The sequence below is a fragment of the Corylus avellana genome, chromosome ca9 (assembly GCF_901000735.1).
Source record: "Corylus avellana chromosome ca9, CavTom2PMs-1.0".
Taxonomy (NCBI): Eukaryota; Viridiplantae; Streptophyta; class Magnoliopsida; order Fagales; family Betulaceae; genus Corylus; species Corylus avellana.
This window is the reverse complement of record NC_081549.1, coordinates 19,468,560-19,491,291: the sequence shown is the minus strand read 5'-3', so window position 1 is coordinate 19,491,291 and position 22,732 is coordinate 19,468,560. Positions and strand designations below refer to the sequence as shown.

General features: G+C 39.1%; 5 protein-coding genes across 5 annotated transcripts; 4 read left to right on the top strand and 1 right to left on the bottom strand.

The window, feature by feature from the left end:
* The first annotated feature begins 440 nt into the window (after positions 1–440).
* On the top strand, positions 441–1,681 carry LOC132192077 (thaumatin-like protein). The gene is made up of 2 exons (XM_059607282.1): positions 441–634; positions 737–1,681. Exons 1-2 carry the CDS (start codon positions 571–573, stop codon positions 1,408–1,410), a joined length of 738 nt encoding a protein of 245 aa, XP_059463265.1. The 5' UTR covers positions 441–570; the 3' UTR covers positions 1,411–1,681.
* Positions 1,682–5,719: 4,038 nt separating this feature from the next.
* LOC132192221 (hsp70 nucleotide exchange factor FES1) lies at positions 5,720–8,539 on the bottom strand. Its single transcript, XM_059607495.1, has 6 exons — positions 8,294–8,539; positions 8,049–8,191; positions 7,892–7,942; positions 7,020–7,241; positions 6,808–6,910; positions 5,720–6,591 (listed from the first exon to the last, which is right to left on the bottom strand). Exons 1-6 carry the CDS (start codon positions 8,377–8,379, stop codon positions 6,015–6,017), a joined length of 1,182 nt encoding a protein of 393 aa, XP_059463478.1. The 5' UTR covers positions 8,380–8,539; the 3' UTR covers positions 5,720–6,014.
* A 2,185-nt stretch (positions 8,540–10,724) lies between these two features.
* On the top strand, positions 10,725–12,787 carry LOC132191547 (E3 ubiquitin-protein ligase RDUF1-like). Its single transcript, XM_059606636.1, has one exon. It carries the CDS (start codon positions 11,115–11,117, stop codon positions 12,237–12,239), a length of 1,125 nt encoding a protein of 374 aa, XP_059462619.1. The 5' UTR covers positions 10,725–11,114; the 3' UTR covers positions 12,240–12,787.
* A 609-nt stretch (positions 12,788–13,396) lies between these two features.
* On the top strand, positions 13,397–15,849 carry LOC132191548 (uncharacterized). Its single transcript, XM_059606637.1, has 2 exons — positions 13,397–15,208; positions 15,524–15,849. The coding sequence occupies exons 1-2, from the start codon at positions 14,922–14,924 to the stop codon at positions 15,660–15,662; spliced, it is 426 nt and encodes a 141-aa protein (XP_059462620.1). The 5' UTR covers positions 13,397–14,921; the 3' UTR covers positions 15,663–15,849.
* Positions 15,850–16,801: 952 nt separating this feature from the next.
* Positions 16,802–20,518, top strand: LOC132161847 (amino acid transporter AVT1D-like). Its single transcript, XM_059572050.1, has 11 exons — positions 16,802–17,107; positions 17,501–17,787; positions 18,228–18,442; positions 18,622–18,645; positions 18,750–18,930; positions 19,017–19,236; positions 19,355–19,490; positions 19,673–19,838; positions 19,923–19,966; positions 20,058–20,120; positions 20,210–20,518. The coding sequence occupies exons 1-11, from the start codon at positions 16,923–16,925 to the stop codon at positions 20,303–20,305; spliced, it is 1,617 nt and encodes a 538-aa protein (XP_059428033.1). The 5' UTR covers positions 16,802–16,922; the 3' UTR covers positions 20,306–20,518.
* The last annotated feature ends 2,214 nt before the right edge of the window (positions 20,519–22,732 follow it).

The following is a 22,732-nucleotide window of genomic DNA, read 5'->3' as shown; positions in this document are numbered from 1 at the left end:
AGGTAACATCATGAAGTTGTAATGCTCATTTGATCCCTGGTATGATAGTAAATGGAGGAAATATGTACGAGGACAGCAGAGTTTCCAAATTTTTCTGTAGGTATATCGGCAAATTCATTGCCAATATCATGCAGGGTGCACTCATGATTAAGGAACATAAGCATGTTCTCATTAAAGTGGACATGTGGACAGACTCATTGATCAAACGACAAAGACATACATTCATAATATTTTTATTTAGAAAAAAGAGAAAGAAAAATATAATAAATTAAGAAACATGATTTGCACAAGTAATCGCTCACAAAAGAGAAGGAACCCTCGGATTGAAGCAATGCATATATGCCCTTCATCGTGAAAGTAAAAGTGAAAAGAGAGCAGAGAAATAAAAAGCAAAAGAGAGTGACACAGTCACACAGCAGCTAGTGAGGAAGTTGCTTAAAAAGGTAGCCGTAGTCCAAACCTATCCTTGTGGCAACATACTTGGAAGTCCCTGATCACCCCATTGCCTCTCCCTACACAATCATCAACTCCTAAATAAAATTCAAAAAAGAGAAAGAAAAAACCATCACAATGCCAACTTCCCAATTTCTGTTACCTTTTCTCCTCTATGTAATGGCTTCTCTCACCTTCGCAAGTAATTCTTCTACTTCTTTCTTTATCTGTGTTTTTGTAGTTTGTCCATTAAAGCACTGAACAATTTATGTTACTATTTTTATCTTCTTTTTTTTGGTTGCAGATGGGGCACAACTCATTCTAGTCAACAATTGCAATGAAAGTGTATGGCCGGGAATACTTGGTGGTGCAGGGCAGCCGACCCCTAAAGATGGCGGTTTCCATCTTGGCAGCGGAGAGGAGGTTGTCCTCGACGTGCCAGAAAAGTGGTCAGGAAGGATTTGGGGCAGGCAAGGCTGTTACTTTGATGAGAGTGGAAAAGGGTCATGTAACACTGGGGATTGTGCCAGCCAATTACACTGCCGAGGCAGAGGCGGTGTGCCGCCGGCAACGGTGGTCGAAATGACACTCGGGACGTCTTATTCGCCCTTGCATTACTATGATGTGAGCTTGGTTGATGGCTTCAATTTGCCTGTTTCGATGAAACCCGTAGGGGGTGGTGTTGGGTGTGGTGTGGCATCGTGTGAGGTTGATTTGAACATTTGCTGCCCATCGTCATTGGAAGTGAAGAGGGGTGGCAAGGTGGTAGGATGTAAGAGTGCCTGCTTGGCCATGCAATCGGCTAAGTATTGCTGCACAGGGGACTATGCAAACCCAAAGACTTGCAAGCCAACCCTTTTTGCACATCTCTTTAAGGCTATTTGCCCAAAGGCTTATAGTTATGCCTTTGATGACTCTAGCAGCCTCAACAAATGCAGGGCTTCACGATATGTTGTCACTTTCTGCCCTCCCAAGTGAGGAAGAAAGCAAGGGTGCTGTCATGTTCTACAAGGAAGTCAGTGGCATTGGCAAAGAATGTCTTTGTGATTTTTAAGTACTAAAATTTTCTATTTGCACTATCAGTTGGATTTTGTATGCCTTTCTTTTTACTTATTAGCAGATGGCATTAAGGTGTCTCCTTAATGAAGGATTTGTTAGAAGCAAATGGTGGGTTAAGAAATGTGTGGTGTTAAAAAGTATTACATCTGATATATTTATAGTTCACCTTTTGTTGTCAAATTGTATAAATATCATTATATATGGATGTATGTTCTATTTTTTTGTATTACTAATGCAAGTCGAAAATTGATTTGTCCAAGTCCAAAACCGACCGAATTGGGTAATTTAATAGGGCTATTCCATTATACAATCCTTTATAGTTTCCATAATATTCTCAATGTAAAATGGTATGAAAGTGGATTGATAAGCCTTTCTTAAATTCCTTCACAAACTTAATTTTCCTCATAGAACAAAATGACAGTAAAATAGCAAAGCAAAACAGCCACGCCATTGCATTAAAGAGTAACTAAAGAGTAACAAAACATAAGCCATCCCCACACACTATCACTCGATTATTATTTTAGCGAACAAATGAAATGAAAGGGGAAGGCTAACAAAGATCTTCTTATTGCGGCTAAACATGTGCCCTGCCAAGGCTTTTGTACTACCAATTCTAGATGAATCTGCAACTGATGCACTTCTTCAGCTTCCTTAATCTCTTCCCAATCTCGACCTTCAAAATACATATTCTAATTTTCAAACGTGAAGATCCCTTATGAGAATCCGCTTGCTCAAGTATTTTGAAGATTAAGAACCGGGTTTTCTCTTCCCTGTCTTCCAACTTCGAGTAAGCATATGGGCTCCTGAAAAGACCTAGTTTTTTTGGGAAATCCATGGAAAGTGCAGAGATCAACAATCCTGAAGCAATATTTGAAGGAGTTGGGTTGATGAGTCATATGGTGATGAAGCAGTGCTTGTGCACCAATGTTTTGCAGACAAGTAATCGGAGATAAGAAAAAATGGCCAATGAGGCAATGAGCATTTCCTCCCTTATAAGGGTAAGATTTAGGTTCAATACCTACTGAATATGTGTAAGTATAACAATAAAAAATTGAATTAACCTTAGATTATTATTATTATTATTATTGTAGTAGTTACTATTACCATGTTTATTATTAAAGAAAACCTTTGGTGTTTCTGAAAGGAAAGAGAGAGAGAGAGAGAGAGAGAGAGAGAGGAGAATAATTCTATTGGAACAATTAGAAAATACAGAAGACATCTCATGTCAGTTAACCAGTAGCTCCATACCAAGATTAAGAACCGTTGGAAAACGGTGAGAACATCCAAACAAATACAAGAAGTACACCAAATAAATCATTCACTATCCAATCCAAACAGAAGCGTCCCTGCAAACGAATCTTCCTTTGAGGGGAAAATAAGATCCCCTTTAGCTGAAAAATAAGATCTTATTATGACCAGTGATCATTAGAGAATTGGGCTACAAATTCATGGGAGTATTGGGACGGACCGATGGATGATTCAAATTTCAAAGCCAAAGTATTCAGGCAAAATAATAGACATGGATTCCAATATTAAAGCATTTGTAGAGGAAGAGTATGTATATGCACTATCTCTACCAGTGCCAAATGTTCAAGAAATGGTGAGGAGGGACCCTTTGGAGCTTCCTGAAAGATATACAAGGAATCGTGAAGAGATGCAAAATAGCATAGATAACTATCATCTTTCGTTTGAGATTCCTGTCATTGACTTATCATTGCTCTCAAGAAGCTGGATCTTGCATGCAAAGACTGGAGCTTCTTTCAGGTAATTATATTCTCCGTATCTATATCTGCACACCAAGTGAATAAAAGGGTATATATGCTTAATGTACTACCAAGTTTTTTCACAAAACCAAAATGATTTCATGCGATGGGTGTCAAGTTCATCGTTTTCATAATTAAAACAAAGCAAAAGGAGACTCTTGCTCTTGTTGCTTTGTCTTGTTGTCCTGTTTGTTTGTAATTTGCTCAGAAAAAGAAAAGGGAAAACTCTGATCACCTTCACATTGAAAATACATTGCAGGTGATCAATCACAGGGCGGCAAGAAATGTGTTGCAGGGTATGAAGGACGCTACGGCTGAGTTTTTTGAACTTCCACTAGAAGAGAAGAACAAGTATTCAATGCCTGCAAATGACATACAAGGTTACAGACATGTGTACGTGGTTTCTGAAGAGCAGATACTCGACTGGTCAGACGCACTTATTCTCGTTGTTTATCCATCCCACTACAGGAAGCTAAAATTTTGGCCAGAACAACCAAAGGGACTCAAGTACGTTTCCCATATGTCTCTCTCTTTCAAGACCTTTCTAGAGAGCTTCTTTGTCTCTCTTTCTCTGTGTTTTTTATTCCACCCTTTAACCCCTTGATCCTCCCTTGCACATGCCGACTGGGGAGGAGACAGGAGATCAGCCTCCTCCCTCTTCTTCCTCCTTCACTTCTCTTTCTTCCTATTCTTTTCTTTTTTTCTCTTTTCTTCTTGTGTTATCTGCAACTTAGAGGCCGAATCTGCTGCGTTTTCACTACCTTCTCCACCTACGCGCGGACCATCCTTCATCTCCCGCCTCCATCCACCGGCGCGCGCGACCCAGGCATGAGTGTGTTGCATGTGTCATAGTCCCAACAACTCCACCTTTGGCCACCCGTTAGATCTACGGCTTCCTCTCTATTTCCATTTAAATCAACATAGTCGGTACCCTCTTTTTTTCTAGAATCCCAGATCTTGTTACAAATCATGTTGCGATGTTGCCTATGCCTTCATTGCTGAGTACCTCTCTCACAGAACATCGTGGTGGTGCTCTGATCCAGTCGATTCTAGTGCCCTCTCTCCCGTTGTAGCCTCTAAACTCGCTTGCTACGCCAATTTGTGTATATATAGGCAGTTACAACTTTAGACTGCCACATCAAACCGCCAATTATGACAACCTTTTTCCTGACCAGTGAGCCAAGATTCAAATGGGTCAAGCCAATCTTTTGCCTCATTCCCAATAGTCTTTAGGATCTATGTGCACAATACTGGCTATTTTGAGTATTTGTTGCATTGTCCACCTACATTTTATGTTGAATGTATGAATCTTTCTCCTTCCTCTTCTCCCTTTGTATTTGTTTACGGGGAAAAAAAGTACGGTTTGATAAGTATATTTGAGAAAACTAGGTGATTGCAGAAAGATCACATCAATGCAGGGAAGCCATTGAGGCGTACTCAACTGAACTTAGAAGAATCGCAGTGGAACTCCTAGGTTCTCTATCTCTGATCATGGGGATGGACAAAGATGCTCTGCTTGGGCTGCACAAAGAGTTGGTACAAGCCTTGCGTGTAAACTACTATCCTCCTTGTTGTAATCCCGATAAAGTACTGGGTTTCAGTCCACATTCGGACTCTCAGGCACCATAACCATACTCATGCAAGAAGATATCGTAAGCGGCTTACAAGTTAAACATGGAGGACGATGGGTGCCCGTGAAGCCAACGCACAATGCTCTTGTTGTTAACGTTGGAGATGCTGTTGAGGTGCTTGTCCCCTTTCTTTTTTATTTGAAGTTGTTGCTTTGTTGTTGCAATGGCAGATATGGAGCAATGGCAGGTACAAGAGCGTTGAACACAGAGCTGTGACAAACGAGAACACGGCAAGGATTTCTTATGCATCGTTTATTGTCCCACACGACGATGTAGAAGTTGAGCCATTTGATCATATGTCGGATGGCGGAAGGTCCTGTACTAGGATGTACAAGAAAGTTAAGTTTGGAGATTATCAGAGGCAATCTATGAAAAGAAAAATGGAGATTATCAGAGGCAATCTATGAAAAGAAAAATGGAGGGAAAGGCACGCGCTGACTTCGCAAAGATTGAAACTTGAGTGCATTCCAGCACCCTGGAAAAAGTATTGAGATCCTCTGCTTCTTCTCTTCATGTATCACTTTGCGAGGCGCCTCTGCTTTGTAAGAATGCTTTTTCTTTTGTTTTATGGGCTATGTAACAAACGTTCTTTCTTATTTCTTTCTTTCTGTCTCAACCATAGTTCCATGCACTTTGTAGAATGGAGATCACTATATAAGTTTTTATCATAACAGAAGATTGAGCTTTACTGTTTAGAGCAGCAACCAAAACCAAAATCACAAGTGAAGATGAAAAGTTGAAAAATACTAGATGTCAAAAAGTCACTAATGTGTCATACATCAACAACCATATTTGCCACACAATGTTGAGCAACAACCAAATCCAATCCTCATCTGTCACATAATTTCAGGATACCGGACTTCACTGAAAGATATTATATCAAATTAAAGCAAAGGCAAGTGAAAATTATGGCATACATTCCCTAAATCCATGAGTGCAGACAAACCAGGAGGTAGATGTGAGGAAAAAGTACACACCAAAATGTACAGATGCAACAGGGGATAACAAAAAATCCCACACAACAAAGCTAAAAGCTAACTGAACCACATACCAGTTCAATAAAGCTAAAATCTAACTGAACCACATACCAGTTCTATCTATTCACTGTCCATTCGCATCTTTTCTAGCTTTATCTATTCAACTGTCCATTGGAATCCTCTCCTGCACCCGAGTTATTCCGACTGTCTGCAGTCTCAGGAGGAGGACCTGGCCCTAAAAGCAAAGGAGTCTCTTTCTTTTTATCACTGGGGCTCTTATCAGCAGAAGGGTTTGCCGCCCACGCTCTAAGAGGAGGTTCAAAATGCTTGCTGGCAACATCGGGCGGGGGTGCATCTTCCCCAGGAAGAACAAGAAGCCCCTTCTCTCGCAGAGAGGATGGCTCATTGTAACAGGTATTCCACAGCGAGTCTACAAGATGCCTCTCATCCTTAGCAGCCCCAAGATCTTCTGGTGACATCAAGGTAATACCATTGATCCGTTCTTGTAGAACTTGCTTCAATTTCTCATCTTCTTCACCTAGTCTGCCATCGTCCCCCTTTGTCTTGTCTCGAGCAAGCTCGAGAAGGCCCCGAAGGGCAGCTTCTCGTACCTCTGCATCTTCACTTGAGGCAAGGTGCATCATTATGCGAGGAAATCCTAGCTCGCTGACTACATTGCAATCTGAACTATTTTCATGTATCAGGTAATGGATCAAATTGAGGGCTTTCCTGAAAAGTGGTTATTTTCATAAGAAATTAGGACTGATGAAATTAACCAAACATAACAGTTACTGAATATGCATGTCAAAATATACCAAAACCAAATAAATTTGAATCTGGACTCTCTCTCTCTCTCTCTCACACACACACACACTCTCTTTAATTTTCACACTATAGATTCATTTACAACTAAAAATTAAAATAACAACATAACTAAATACTCACCTTTGAAATCTCACACTCTCGGAACCTAAAGCATCCCTCAAGGCTGCATAACCATTTGCTAGACGGAATGCCGTGATTCCTGGTTTGTTGTGCCGGATTAAAGCTGAAGAGCCAACCCCAAGGCAAAATTTACATGATTATCAGTCTAAGCGCACTCAATTAAAAGGTTAACAACAAAGACAGTTCATCAAAGGACTGAAGGTGGTACTCACAAGATATTGCCCCAAGTGCTTTGGTTCGAGCAGTTACATCAGGGTCCGAAGAAAAATTAGAAAGGAGAGGTTCTAAGCCATTTGCTTCCATGACTAGTTTTTGACTGTGGGGGTTGTTCTGGACAATAGTTGTTACAACTTCTGCAGCCTTTGCTCGAATGTTTGCATGGGGGCTTTTCAGGTGACCAAGAAGAGGAACCAAACCACCAATTGAGTTCAGGTCTGTTGCATATGCATTACCGACCAAAGCAGCAGTAAGACAAACAAAGAAAAAAAAAAAGTTCACACAGCAAGTATAGACAAGCTGCTAATGAAACAAAAAATTTACACCTCAAGTTATAACATGCAATGTTATCAACTGATGATGACCAATACCATTATCATAAAAAGATCATGCAAATTGAAGTGAGTTTTAGCTTAAGCTAGCAGTAGATGGTAATGACATTTTATGGGTGATTTTTTGAAAATATTTGCATGAAGATCAATTTGACAACCTCTTTTTTTGTTCTTTTTATATGCTTCCTGAGGGAACAAGTAATAATACTCCTTGTAACAAGTTCATAGAATGCATAAAAGAAAGCTACCATCAGACATAGAATACATAACAGAAAGCTACCATCAAACATCTAGCAAGGGCTAGATGATTAGACATGTAAGTGTCAAGCACCCACAAAGCCTGGAGAACATATCATTATACAGTCGTATAGTACCAACAAAAGGCACTCTACCATCAAGATATTCACATTATATATGTTTCAACACTCAAAAACCACTCATTTGCATATTATCAGTTATGTACCACCGATACAAACCACCGAATCCACAAATATATCATCACAGGAGAAATCTCACAAAAGAATGTAAGAATTTACCGTTGGCCATGTCGATAGACTCGACGTGCTCTTGCAGCTCATCCAACATATCTACCAGTAGACAAAATCATAAAACAAAATGAAAACTTGAATAGAAAAAAACAAATAAATAAAATATATAAAAGGGTCCGTGAAACTAGGCTTTTTGGGATACTACCTTCAATATCACCCGGAGAAACTCCTTGAGCCTCCAAGACTTGCTCAGGAGTTTGCATAACCAGAGTAATCTCTTTCATGCGCTTAATCACATCAACACTCTGTGCTTGCATAGCTTCCATGAACCATTTTCGATCCCCCTCACTTTACAAACACAAATTAATCAACACCCATTTCATTAAAATTGAATAATCCAGCACCACTAATACAAATATTTCTCAAAATCTTTGGTTGATCAGAGGGTACCTTAGATTGCGAGTGGGGCGAGTACCATCGGTGTGAGCGAGGCTCCATTTGAGCAATCCTTCCCAGTTGGGTCCATCTTCAGCCATTAGCACTATCAAAAAGGGATCTTCTTCTTCTACGCTTGTTACGAAGGCAGCTGAGGTACAGAGAAAAAGCCTTGCAAGATGATTATAGAGTCGTATATGTAGAGCAGCAAAGAGATGGTTCGGGAAACCTTTCGGATTGCGAGAGAGCGGTGCAGATCAGAGGGGTAAAGTCTAAAGAAAGAAAGAGACACGGTCGTGGGCTTGACTTCGCTAAGGTTTTCAGGCCCAATAAACGTTGGGATATTTTGGAAGAAAAACCTGGCCCGCCACATATAAAGGAAAAAGTTTGTGATAATTTAGCTCTTATTTAAGGGTTTTTTTCCCCTTATTTAAGGCAAGGTTTACTGGTTTAGAGATGATAATCCTGTGTGAAAGCATTCTTTGTCTATATTTTGGTGCAAATCAATTTATTTTATCTTATTAATGATAATCTAATAATAATCGAAAAAAATTATTTCCAAAAATAAAATTTATTATCTATTAGACCTTGTCAAAGCGATCTAGAATTATTGAATCACCATCGTCTCGTGTTATATCTAAGACCAAGAGTTAATTGTGTTAAGAATGTGGTAGTATATTAATTCATACATTATTTTTGTGAAATGGGTTACTTCCAATTAGTTTTTAGGAAGCATTCCCACTTTGATTAATAATAGCTTTTTTAAGCGCCAAGCATTCCCCGACTCTTTCCTCTTCCCCTCCTTTTTCTTTTTGCTTAATTTTCTTTTGTTATAGGCTCAAGCACCACCATGCTAGGTGTGCCATCCATCATTTCTGCCTTGTCCTTTTTTGAAATTGATGGGGCTCTTGGATCAAACTGTTTCAAAGCTTGATCTTCGTCCCTCCATTAGACCCACCTCGACAAGTACCCCTCCATTGTGCTTACCGGCCCCACCGGCTTCCAACAACACATGCCGCTTTTGATTTCGACAACTCTGCGATGGATCGTGACTTGCACATGCTTGCGCGTGGTTTTTTTTCATACTCTAGCCATAATCATCTAGCAGCCTTTCTCCAGTGGTGTTTTGTGGGCTTTTGTGTATTTTCTTTATTTTTCCTTGTATTTTGTGGTCCTGGCTTGTTGGGTTGAGAATGTTAATAATTTTCTAGCTTACAAGTCGAGGAGGATGAGTTTCGGCAAGAGGATGTTGCTACCTATGTATCGGATTGAGTCTGTCTAGAGCAGACCTATTGTTACAACTGAAGATTAGTCATGGGTTAACGGATTTTGATGTCAGAGATAGATGTTAAATGTCAGATTGTTATGTATGTATCTATGACTTGTAATCTTGTAGCTTAAACTATGAATTTCTTAGAGCTTTTGCTCTAACATGTAAGAGCTTTATGCTCGTGATCATTCATCAATTAATGAGACTGAAATGATTTCCCTTTAAAAAAAAAATAGCTTTTTTCTTCTCTTTTAAAATAAAAAATAGTAAAAAAAAAACAATTTGAAATACAAAATGCTCATAAAAATTTAAAAATATTTCATACTTATCAAACATTTTTTCAAAAAAAAAAAAAAAAAAATGTACTCTCTAAAATTTCTTAACAAATTAAGCTAATACAAAAGTGAGGGTGTTTTTTTGTTTTCAGTTTAAAAAATTGTTGATATCACATAAATGTGAAAATAATTATAAATTTTTATATTTGATTTATTTGTTAATATTTTTGTCTTAAAAAGAAAAACAAAAGAAAGAACGAAAAAGTATTATCAAACAAAGTTACATTGTTAAATTTTTTTTTTTCTTATCCATTTTATCTTTCCAAAATAAAAATATTAACAAATAGATTAAAACAAAACACACTCAAAATTATTTCTATTTTTATGTTAGGTGAACATTATTTCAAATAAATAAAAAAATACCTTCAAAAAGCATTATCACAGAACAACCACATGTTATAAAAGAATGAAATTAGGAAATGATGCTGATGGAAACGTGGAATATTCTCCGTATTAAATTACTGATAATTTTGTCCGTTACTTGACGCTCTTTCTCCATTAAAACACGGGTGGCAAAGCGATATTCAGAAGCGACGTCGTCTAAACAGATAGGCGAGGTCGAAACGTCCTTGTCCGGTTCATGTCAACCCTGGCTGTGGCTCATACAAATATGACGCTGACCGGCCGGTCCACATCACCCTTACCGCTTTGGTAGACATAACGTCGACACTGACGCCGTCATGTACCAGCGTTCAAAATCTTAACACGTACATCGAACTAGAAGCATCCACCACTTATTTATTCTTTTACTTTTTTTTTGTGTGTGTATTTAAAAAGAAAAAGGAAATGAAAATAATTTGGTGATTAAAGCGTAAGCTCTACGCTTGAAGTGACGCGCTTTCACCGTAGAGGCTTCCACGCTACCCTTAAATCCTTCAGATTTTCATTTCCACCTCAATCCCTCTCTCTCTGTCTCTCTCTTCTGTGGTTGTTCAGTATTTTTTTTCCTAGGGAATTAGGTTTCCCCTGCTTTTCGATTCTTTGTCGATTTCCCTCCCCCTGAATTCAATTTCCCTGTTCTCTTCGTTCTCCGATCTCTAAAGAGAAAGAAGAATCTTTTTTCCTCTCGTTTGCAATCTCATACCTATTCTTGGTTCTTTAGCGTCGAAAGCTCACCTAAAGCTTTCATCTTTGACCCATTTTCACACAATTGACCAAGAAATTGAGGGTCTTTTGCTTCTATTTTGAGTAAAAAAGAAAAAGGGGATTTAGGGTTTCGTTTCTTACAACGATGGCTTCGATCGGCTCGTCGTACTGGTGCTATAGATGCAACCGATTCATCCGGGTTCGGGTTCGGGCCCAAGACACGGTCATCTGCCCCGACTGCAGCGGTGGGTTCGTTGAGGAGATCCGGACTCCGACGAGATCTCCGCTCCACCGGTTTCCGGCCGCCGCAATGTACATAGATCCTAACCCGCCCAATTCCGATCACAACCCGATCCCAAGACTCCGCCGGAGCCGGAGAAACGGCGGGGATCGCTCACCTTTCAACCCGGTCATCGTCCTCCGAGGGCCCGCCGACGGAGGAGGAAACGAACCTGAAAGAGGAAACTTTGAGCTCTACTACGACGATGGTGCCGGGTCGGGGCTCCGGCCTCTACCGGCGAGCATGTCGGAGTTCTTGATGGGTTCTGGTTTTGACCGTCTTCTGGACCAATTGGCGCAACTGGAGGTCAATGGGATAGGTCGGTTAGAGCAACCACCGGCTTCAAAAGCCGCCATCGAGTCCATGCCCATCATCAAGATCGTGTCGAGCCACGTCTCGACGGAGTCGCATTGCGCAGTGTGCAAGGAACCGTTCGAGCTCGACTCGGAGGCGCGAGAAATGCCCTGTAAGCACATCTACCACTCGGACTGTATCCTCCCGTGGCTGTCGATGAGGAACTCTTGCCCGGTGTGCCGGCACGAGCTGCCCACCGATGTGCGTGGCAGGAACTCGCCGGAGAGCGATGGGGGTCGAGACGAAGAGACGGTGGGACTGACGATTTGGAGGCTGCCAGGTGGTGGGTTCGCGGTGGGGAGGTTCACTGGCGGGATTAGAGCCGCGGAGCGTGAGCTACCTGTGGTTTACACAGAGGTGGATGGTGGGTTTAACAATGGTGGTGTTCCCAGGAGGATTTCGTGGGAGACGAGCGTGAGAAGCTCAAGGGAGAGTGGTGGATTTCGCCGGGTGTTTCGTAATTTCTTCTCGTTCTTGGGAAGGTTTAGAATTAGTACTAGCTCATCATCATCAGCCTCTCGTTTGAGTTCTGAGCCTGGGATAACGCGAAGGAGTGGCTCTAGTGCGGTGTTTAGTCGTTCGTGGAGGAGGCGCCGAGGCGGCCGGGCTTTGGATTTGGATGATAACAGATGGTGAATTTTGATTCTTTAATCGGTTTATATATTCTTTATCTGCTAGGGTCTCTGTTTTGATACCTAAACTGTTGCAGTAAGACAACATTTCACAATTTGTATATTGTATGATCTTACTTGCTGTACATAACAACACATGAGGCAGAGTTGAGGAATTTATCAGTTTAAAATTCTGTGAAAGAGAGAATTTTGGAACTGGCCAGTGACTAGATTTCCCGCTAGTGGAAGATGGAGGAGAAGATATAGTAAAGCAGTTAGAGTGGGCTTCAGAAGTTGTAGAGATGCTTGCCCCGCCAGTACTAATGTTAAGACTTGCTTGAGTTCCACCAATGTTTTTTGTTACAATAGTAACACTTACATTTTTTTTCGTTTTCTTTTTCTTAATTTCTTTCTTGGATGCAGTTTGATATGTAGGATTCGCTGTTCCTTATAGAACAGCATTGTGTGCAACATGATATATCTCTCTCTCTGTGGTCTCGTGTTATTTTGGATGTACTTGACTCAAAATGCCAATCTTAATAACAGTGGGCCTACTTGCTGGGATATGCCAAATTTGGTTTCCGTGGTTCATGTGATTGGTTTCCTCGAAATCTAATGTCTACTGTAATACGTTTTGGATCAGAAACGTGTATTTGGGGATGGGACCATTTTCAACTATTACTTGGAGAATTATTTATCAAAAAAAAATTATTACATGGAGACTTGGAGGTAGCAAATGTCACTGAATCAAGAGTTAACCAGGAGACCTTGATCATCGTCTTGTAGTGGTAAGTTTTCTGGAATCAGGTGTTAGATAGGATCCATCCGTAGCCTATTGTTTGAGTAGACAGCTTGGACTATATTCATATGAGGTGGCTCTTGATAAGCCTGATACTACTCGGCTATCATTTATTTGTTTTCTTCACCTATTCTTTAGATGAAGGGCGTATGAGTTGATTTTATCACATTACCCTGGATACCGATTTGTTTTCTTTTTGATAATTCTTCATAACTGAAGATTAACAGCAGGAATGTGGGCTGCTGCAATAGTTTGGCATCTTTGCCACAGGTCGATTTGCTTAGTGTATTGGTAAGGAGAAGGGTGAGATATAACACCATTAATCTATTTTATTTTTTCATTTGAAATTATGGTTGTCATATCCAAGAGAAATGGCATCATTTTCCATGTCCTTGGAACAAGATAGATTGGATAGTGTTCAGCTCTTTTTGTGTTTTTCAATGCTATGCAATCTGGTTATTTATTTGAGCTGCTTTTGCTTATGTTGAATGGGTATTACCTTAGGCAGAGAACTTTAGTTATATTATGTTACGAGCATTGTTGAAGTTCTAAAATAAGAAGAGGATTAAATAAATATAGGTCGGTGAAAGAATGTAATCCAGCCTGTTACTTTGGCAGAAATGTCTCTTCTGATGGATAAGAGTATAATACAGTGTATCATATTGTTCTAGAATGAAGACAATCATGTGTATCTTCTGATTGAAAAGTCTTACTGATGAGGAAAATAAAGCTGGAAGCGGAGAATCTATGTGCATTCCACCAGAATTGTCGGCTGTTTGTCTCCAGTGAAGTGAGTTGTATAATACAGTGTGCAGGCAATCTGGAAGGAGCGGGCCAGCTTTGGGATTCAAATGGTTACAGATTGTGAATTTTTAATTCATGTTTTGGTGGAGTTGAATTTCATGTTTCCTTTTTTGCTGTCACTTTCGGATACTGTAAATGTGGCGGTATCCCTGTTTGGAAAGAGCACATTAGTAATTTGTTTGATAAAAAGCACACAAGTTTTTAATTGGTAAATTTTTAGTTTGAGGATGTATGGAAGGAGAAGATAGTTATGCTGTGAGAGTGGGTCTTCAGTTATGATTTCTGGGTACTCAAGTGGTATGCTTCCCGACAATACATATCTGAATGCTCCTCTCTTTTAAAGAATGATCAGATTGTCTACCCAGTAATACATACATACGGTTGGGAACGGGGCTGTAGTCATTACTTGATTGTTGCAAATGTCGTAAAATGACAAGTTCAGCAAGAGACAGTTTCATATCCCCGAGTTAAAAAGACTTTGTACTAGATAATGTCGAGCTGTTGTAGATGCTACTAGGATGTCACTTATTTGTTTTCTTTACCTTTTTGGGGCATTGAAGGCGTCAGATTCAATACATGTAAATAAGTGGTAAATATGCAGCAGATGTGGATTGTCAGTCCTGATTTGGTTTTGAAGTTCCTCTGCAGTTAAAAATATGCAGTATGATGGTAAGAAAAAAGGGTGCCACAAAAATATTCTGGCGATGGATTACCACAGGTCAGTTTGCTCTCATCCTATTTTTGTGAAGAGCAATTTAAGGCTAAGTCTTACCTTTCACGATTCCTTATTGAAACCATTGATGCCCGAATGTGCAAGCAGCTTTAATATCTTTAGGCTTTAGCAACTAGAACAGAAATAATATTAGAAGTCATAACATATGCCTTAACTTGGCTTCCTACATGGTAGAAGGAGTTGGGACCCATCCTTATCCAGAATATCACTGGAATCTTGGCTTCTGACGTGGCCTTATCCAAGTACTAGCATGCAAACACCCTAATACAAAAAGCTTGCAGCGTGTCATTATAACATCCAACAACTCCAACCCTGGTCACCCATCTCTCCAGCCTATTCAACTGCACAAAAAATAATTAGAAGTTAACAAGATGGTATCAATAGTTCCTCTTCAGGCTATATTTCCCACAAATGCACACAGGCAATCGACATTTGCAGATGGCCCTTCACATGCTGGCTTTTGTGCTCCACCATCGATAAGCGGTTCAACAGCCATATCGTGGAACAGGATTGAGATAAACAAGAGAATGAGATCTTCAACTGTGGTTGCAGCTGTTGGAGATGTATCCGCTGATGGCACCAACTACCTGATTGCCGGTGCTGCTGCAGTGGCCCTCCTTGGGACTGCCTTCCCTATCATATTTGCCCGCAAGGACGTGTAAGTACACCTCCCTGTGAGATTGGTTTTTACTTTTTTGCCTTTTTCCTTTTCCCCTTCTGGGTTATATGCTGCAGCTGGCTTCTTCAATTGATCTCACTCATGCTAATTGCATACAACAGGCCGGAAGGTAAAATGTTTTTTTGAGTGCAGCTCTAAGATGTGTGTGAGTTCATCATTGTCAGGGAGGTGAACATATGAGGAATCCTATAGATTTGGCCAAATAATGAAACACCCAACAAAATTGGGTCTAAGATTGGGATGATTTGTTCATCATTTCACTTTCTTTGTGTGTTGTATATATGCTTATCACAGATGTCCTGAATGTGATGGAGCGGGTTTCGTCCGGAAAGCAGGGGCGACCTTGAGGGCAAATGCGGCACGGAAGGACCAGGCTCAGATCGTATGTGCTCGTTGCAGTGGCCTTGGCAAGCTCAACCAAATTGACAAATAGATTACCTCTGTACCATTGTTTTTGCTCTGTAATTTTAATCACACTTTGGCTGTTAAAGCTCTGACTTCCCTCCTAAAGCTGCTACATCAATATCTCCGAGAAGTTTTATATATTTGCTGTTGTTAAAGTGTTATTTCCACGGTGTATATTTGCTGTTAATCTAATTTTCTTCGTCCTTTCTTTCCCCTGTTAATATGTTTAAAACTGTGTTCTTTGAATTCTGGGGTGTGCACACTCCGGATACGAGTAGTGCAAACTACTTTCTTATTTTATAATTATTTTACAATGCTGAAGTGGTAGTCTTAACTGAATCAATCCTAGCTATAAAAAAAAAAAAGAAAAACCAAATGCCATACACTCTGGTCCGCCCCTGGTCCGCCCCTAATTGTCACACCTCTTCATTTTGATCTCATCCTACTAAAGCTTATATGATGGGGTCCCTCATAGTATTTAATGCATCGAGAGTGATTTTTTGGTTAGTTAGGGGAATCACGCTACACAGGCTTTAGGGATGAAGTTTGATGAATAAAATTACTCTGATTTAAAATGGTTTTCATAAAAAATAAGAGTAATGCTGCATATCCCAGTCTTGTCTCACCTCTATTTCGTCGGGTTTATGTGGCAGTTCAATAGCCCTTTGATCAACTTTTGTTTGGAAAAACAAATTAAGGGCCGATGGACATAACATCAATGATCAATCTAATGAAATGATGGTGTAGCATGTAGCATTAAAAGACGACACATGGACTTTGTCCGCATCAAATATCACCAGCCACGAGCAAAAAATAAAAACTAAGAACCTTTAATAGCAATTAACCTAAATAAAAAATAAAAATAAAAAATAAAAAATCAGAGAGAATACCAAGACAAAACTAACAAAAGAGCTTTAACTTCGGATCATGTCGTATTTCTCCCTTGCACGGCTGCATTTGGTCATCAACTCTAAAGACCGTAAATTGTGTTGACACATGTATGCATTCTCTGATTAGCTCGGTTTCTTGGTCAGTTTTTAGGCAGTTGAAAACAAACCAAACCAAGCAAAACTAGCATCATTCCTTTTGTTTTGGTTTCTGTTTTGCAGTAACAAGTTTCTGGTTTTCTTGTTTTTGTTTTACAATATTCTCTCAACCGTATCAGTCTTTCCCTGTTTAACGTTTATGGTGATTGGTTTTGAAGTTCAAAACAGGCTCTAGAGAAATAGAAATGTTTGATGAGATCATGTTTGTGTGTAATATTTGAATCCCACGTGGAGAGAGTGATATGAAACTGAACGAGGATTTGGGACCGGACCGTGGGGATGAATTCCAAACCGACGATGAAGAAAACGAGGCGGAAAGGATCTGCTGGCATGAAGACGACACTGAATCCGAGGACACAGTTTCTTCAGGAAGCCCATCTGATAAAAACATGTACCTTAGCAACTCCTCATGGCCTCAGAGCTACAGGTACGTACGATATCTACATTTTCTATCTTATCATCTATTTGATTTGGAGGCAAAATTTCAAAAGAACTGAAGCTGGAAAAATAAAATAGACAAGTATATGGGTTCTCTTTGAACATTCTTCTTCTTTTTGGTTATTCAACAAAAACTGTTTCTGCCTGCACTGATCTGCTACAACCCTGCAAGTTAAAAGGCCAAGCGTGTCAAAATTGAAGCTTCCATCATTGGCATTTGCATGCCATCTTGTTATTAGCATCACCATATAAACAAATATTTAGTAACAGGTTGACAATGCTATATATGGGGTGAATCATGTTAAGCCTAAAAGAAACATAAAAGAAAGAGTAAGCGGATAGTAATCTAAATTTTTCTTCGTATTTCGGGGAATATGTGCAGGCAGTCAATGGACATGTTTACAAGTGTGACCCCTCCTCCCTTCATTAACTTTCTAAGGGGGAATAGCTTGACAGGAATAAGCAGCGCCTTTTCTACAGCATATAAGAGGCCACAATCGTCTGAGCTTGGCTCTTCACCGAGTAAACCTCTTATTTCTGGAACAAGTTTAGACAAAGAAGAAGTGCCTACCTATACACAACCTGTGAAGTTACCTGCATCCAAATTTTCTATCAGTGAATTGCCACCACCGCAGGAGCAGTGTTCATTTGCTCAAGCAGTCATTAATGGTAAAAACAACCCTTGATTACTTACTCTTTAGTTTTATCACTATGTCTAAACCAAATTAGTTTTTCTGTCTATCAAAGACTTAAAAGCTTCTAGTACCTAATTGCCACTCTTCTTTATTTCCCTAAGTACTAATTCTTAACAAATATTAATACAGTAACCATTTTTTTTTTTTAATATTCCGATTAACAGAACATAATCCTTGAACTTTCTTTTAGAAGTTTAAGATGGACTACATATCCACAAGCTGTTCCCATTGATCAGTCCTAGTTCTAGGCTCTTCATCTACACATCAAATCTTTTCAAACAACTTTTTTCTTTTGTAATTTTTTTCCTCTGCTCTTCTTGATGTACTCGTCAAATGAGGCTAATCTCATTGGTTCCAGAGTGGTATCTCTGTAGTTTCCTCTAAAAACCAAGATCCTGATTTCCTTTTAAGCAGGAATCAATGTTCTATGCGGCATAGGACTCTTGACAACTCCATATGCAATCAAAGAAGGAGGATGGTTGAGCCTCATCATACTCCTGATTTTCGGTATCCTTTCTTGCTATACTGGATTTTTATTGAAGCGGTGTTTGGAAAGTTCTCCTGGACTCCAAACTTACCCGGATATTGGGCAGGCTGCTTTTGGCTTAGCTGGTCGGTTAGGGATAGCTGTAAGTCCAATACCAATATAAAATGTCCAAGTTTTTCACAAGCATACTTGTATGTAATAAGCATATAACTAATCTTGTCATATATGCATATAGCATGTCTGCTATTGAGTTTGCATCTAGAAGCATATACCTCTCTTGTTAGAAAGCCAAATTGACACTTGGGTTCTTTTCCAATGCAGATAATTTTGTATGTAGACCTATATGTAAGTGAAAAAATTCTTCCCTAAATGTAATTCATGGTTCCCTATATGTTTTGGTAACATGTTTTTTCATTATGCTCTAAAAGGTGATTACCTCTGGTATGTAGGCATCTTGTGTGGAGTACATTATTATGATGAGTGATAACCTGGCATCATTGTTCCCAAACACCCATCTTAGTTTTGCTGGAATCCGTCTTGGTTCTCATCAAACTTTTTCCATCTTGGCTACACTTTTTGTTCTTCCGACTGTTTGGCTTCGAAATCTGAGTTTGCTCTCATACCTTTCAGGTTTCTTGTCCTTCTTGCAATCTCATCTTCATTTTTGAATGCACATCTTGCTATATAGCTGCTGATCTTAAAGGCTCTTTGTTCAGGTGGAGGAGTAGTTGCATCAATCCTGGTGGCACTTTGCTTATTGTGGGTTGGGGTGGTGGACCAAGTTGGATTTCATCCAACTGGAACAGCTTTAGAACTCGCAAACCTGTCTGTCACAATTGGTATCTTTGGTTTCAGCTACTCTGGCCATTCAGTTTTTCCAAATATCTATACTTCCATGAAAGAACCATCTCAGTTTCCATCAGTTTTAATAGCCAGGTGATCAAAATTGTTTTAGTTTGGTTAGAAATTATCCACAATGTTTCCTTAATTCACCTTTCTTGCTGGATTTTTCCAGAAACCTTATGAAGTTACATTATTTTCTCCTCTGCCACAGCTTTTCTTTTTGCTTTTTTATGTACACTGGGGTAGCAATATGTGGCTTTCTAATGTTTGGTGACAAGGTCAAGTCCCAGTTCAGCTTAAACATGCCCAGAGAATTTGTTGCTTCCAATATCGCAATCTGGACTATGGTATGATAAGGAACTCAATTTACTTCTCTTAGTTTGTATGAGAAATACTATTATAAGTTTCTGATCCAAATACTGCTTTTCACTGTTACATTATTTCAATTGTTTGGCAGTCGTATATCAGTAAACTAAATAGCATTACTCTTTTTGTATAATTATCATCAAGTGATCAATGGGTTTTATAGGTTGTCAACCCACTGACAAAGTATGCCTTGACAATTGCACCCATCGCATTGTGTTTAGAGGAACTCTTGCCTTCAGCTCAGCTTAGATCTTACAGTGTAGTGGTTCTCATCAGAACAATTTTAGTATTTTCCACTTTGGTTGTGGCATTTACTTTTCCATTCTTTGGTGAGCATCTCTTGCACCTTATGCTCATTGGTTTTGAAGTGTTCTCTTGTCTGCTAAGCAGTTTTTTTGTCAATTGGACTGCAGCTTTTGTTATGGCGTTAATAGGATCTTTGTTTGCAATGTTAATTGTAAGTTCCCTCTTCATATATATACAAACAATTCAATTATATATGAGGAACTTTGAAGAAATTCTCCATCTGATGTTTCATGACATGACAGGCTCTTATCTTTCCCTGCGCATGTTATCTCCGCTTACTCAAAGGTAGATTAACGAAGTTGCAGGTAAGAATTCTACATCTCTCGAGTAATTCTTCTACATCTTGATTTATGAGAAGGCGTGTGCTAAACCAGTTCTTGACTCTATTTTTCAGATTGCAACTTCCATATTGATTATGAGTGTGGGTGTGGTCTGTGTTTGCATTGGCACATATTCATCAATTACAAGAATAGCTGACAAAATAGGCTGATTGAAGGAAAGGGGATATCTGCGTGAGAAAATCTCAACTATACTGAAGAACACCAACAATTCAATGAGATTCAACCAAAAAAAAGAGGGAATTGGCTGGAGGAATGGTGATGTGTATCAGGAATGTTGCCAAGAAGAGGAAGGCTCATCTTAAGCACTTTTTAATGTATGATCATATATAGCATTCATAGGTTAATTGTTTAGGTCTTCATCAGATCCACAGCCTTTAATTAAGTCCCAATGATACACCTCCACAATTCATAACAACGTCTGCAACTGCATTATTTGCCATAAGTAGTCGAAGCAAGATAAAATATATATAGGGAAAAATGCTCGAGAAGGTTGTTGAGGTATTACATTTTTTTCAAATTGCCCTAAGGAGAAAGAAAAACCCTATGTTGTGAAAGGAATAGCTACGCAGCCAGTCGGATCTATTCATGTTCAGCTAGACAATTCTACAAACAGCTCACACACACTCTCACTCTCTTCTCTGCCCTCATCACCATGGAACAACTACAACCACCAACATGAACATTTACCTTCCACTAAACTCTTGAAGGCCATCACAACATATCATTCCTTCCAATTTAAGTTTCTCTTTCTCACTTCAATGGCATTTACAAACTCAGCCCCACCTGACCCTTCTACTTTAAAAGATGGGCGCGAGGAATTAATGACCACACGGCCACCCTTGCTACAATTAGGGGCGGAACTAGCATTTATACTTTTGGGAGAGCAAAAGTTAAAAAATAAAAATAAAAATTGGGGGGCATATTCTAATTTTTTTTTTTTAAAAAAAAAAAAATCTATAGGCATTTTATAAAAATTTTGGGAAAACATGGAGGCTTGGGGGGGTTCATCTAGTTCCGCACCTGGTTCTGAGTAGGCTGGGCATTTTGGCTGCCATTTACCGTAGGTGGCTGGTAGGCAAATATGATTTTGAAATATCGGTTTTTCTGACCCAACCCGACAGCAAAATATAAATTTTTTTTTAAGATTATATATTTATTTAAACGACATCAATTTGTACCAACCAAAAACGACACAACTTTAGTCTTGTATATATTCGTTGCTTTCTCAAGAAACCCTAGATCTAGTTCACTTTCTTATTTCCCAAATGCAAACCAAAGCCTTCGTCTATTTCTTGGGGCCTGTTTAGGTATACGTTTAATACTTAAAAAGTTCAGCGCTTTTAAGGGTCCAAAAAGCCTAAAAGTAGTCAAAACGCATTTTTGGCAAAAGCTTAAAAATGAAGTCTTTGCTAAAAAACGGTTTTTGACCTTTTTTTTTTTTTTTTTTCCTCTAAGCAATCAACGGTTTTTGACTTAAAAGCTCTATTTCTTGAACACAATCTCAAACATACTTTGAGTTTACAAGCTTTAAGCTTATTCAACTTTGTTTCACACTGCGGTCCCACTTTATTTTTATTTTTTTCCTATGTTTGTAGTTGTTTTTTTGTTCCCTATTTTGCAAATATGCAAGTTATGAAGCAATAAGCCTTGTTGTTTTGCAGATTGCTTGAATTGAAAGCAATGGCAGAGCTAGAAAGCCATTGTTGTAGGGGCCAAACTAAAAAATGATAAAGATAATTTAAAATAGAGACTTGTACTAAGATATAGTGCATCGGGTAATTACTAAGCCGTGCTTAACTTAGTTGAAGGGTTAGTAAGATTTTTCGGTTCATTAGGGTTGAGCATTACATGAGACAACAATTAGAAACAAACAAAAAATGTGTTGAGAAAGAAAAGTCAGCCCAATTGAACCAAAAAATGTATTGAGGGTTCAAATGTGTGCAAAGAATGCTTTTCAAAAGTTCATGACAATCTGAATCAGAATTTTGAGTGACCGATTGATACCATCGCTATTTATGTTTGTTTGTGTTATATATATGTGCGTGCGCGTGTGTGTGCCATCATAGCTTCTTTGTCTAAATTTATGATGTTTTTAGATTTGTATATTGAGATTTGTGTAAAGCCAATGAAGGTCCCAAGTCTATAATTTGTTTTCTTTCATGTTTAGTAACTAAAATAATTTTAAAACAAAAAGAAAAAAAACACTTACACATAAAGAATGAAAAAGAAGGCATTGTGTGTGATCCCTCTCACAAAAATGGAAAGTAAAAGAAGACGTAGCCATGGAGGGGCCTTTAACCAATTAGTTCAAAACCTTCTTTAGAAAGTAATTTTTTTTTTTTTTCCAAACAGCTTGTAGGGGCCATAGCCACTACAGGCCAACATGTGGCTCCGCCACTGACTATAATACATGGAGGTGGCCATGTTGCCACCTCTATTCACAAGTGATGGGGGTAGCTGTCCAACCACCCATATTTTTTTGGGAAATGCTATAATGCAACATATTTCCCACAAAAGGCCCATACAATTCCTATGTGGCAATGACCACATTCCCATTTGCAATTTTTTATGATTTT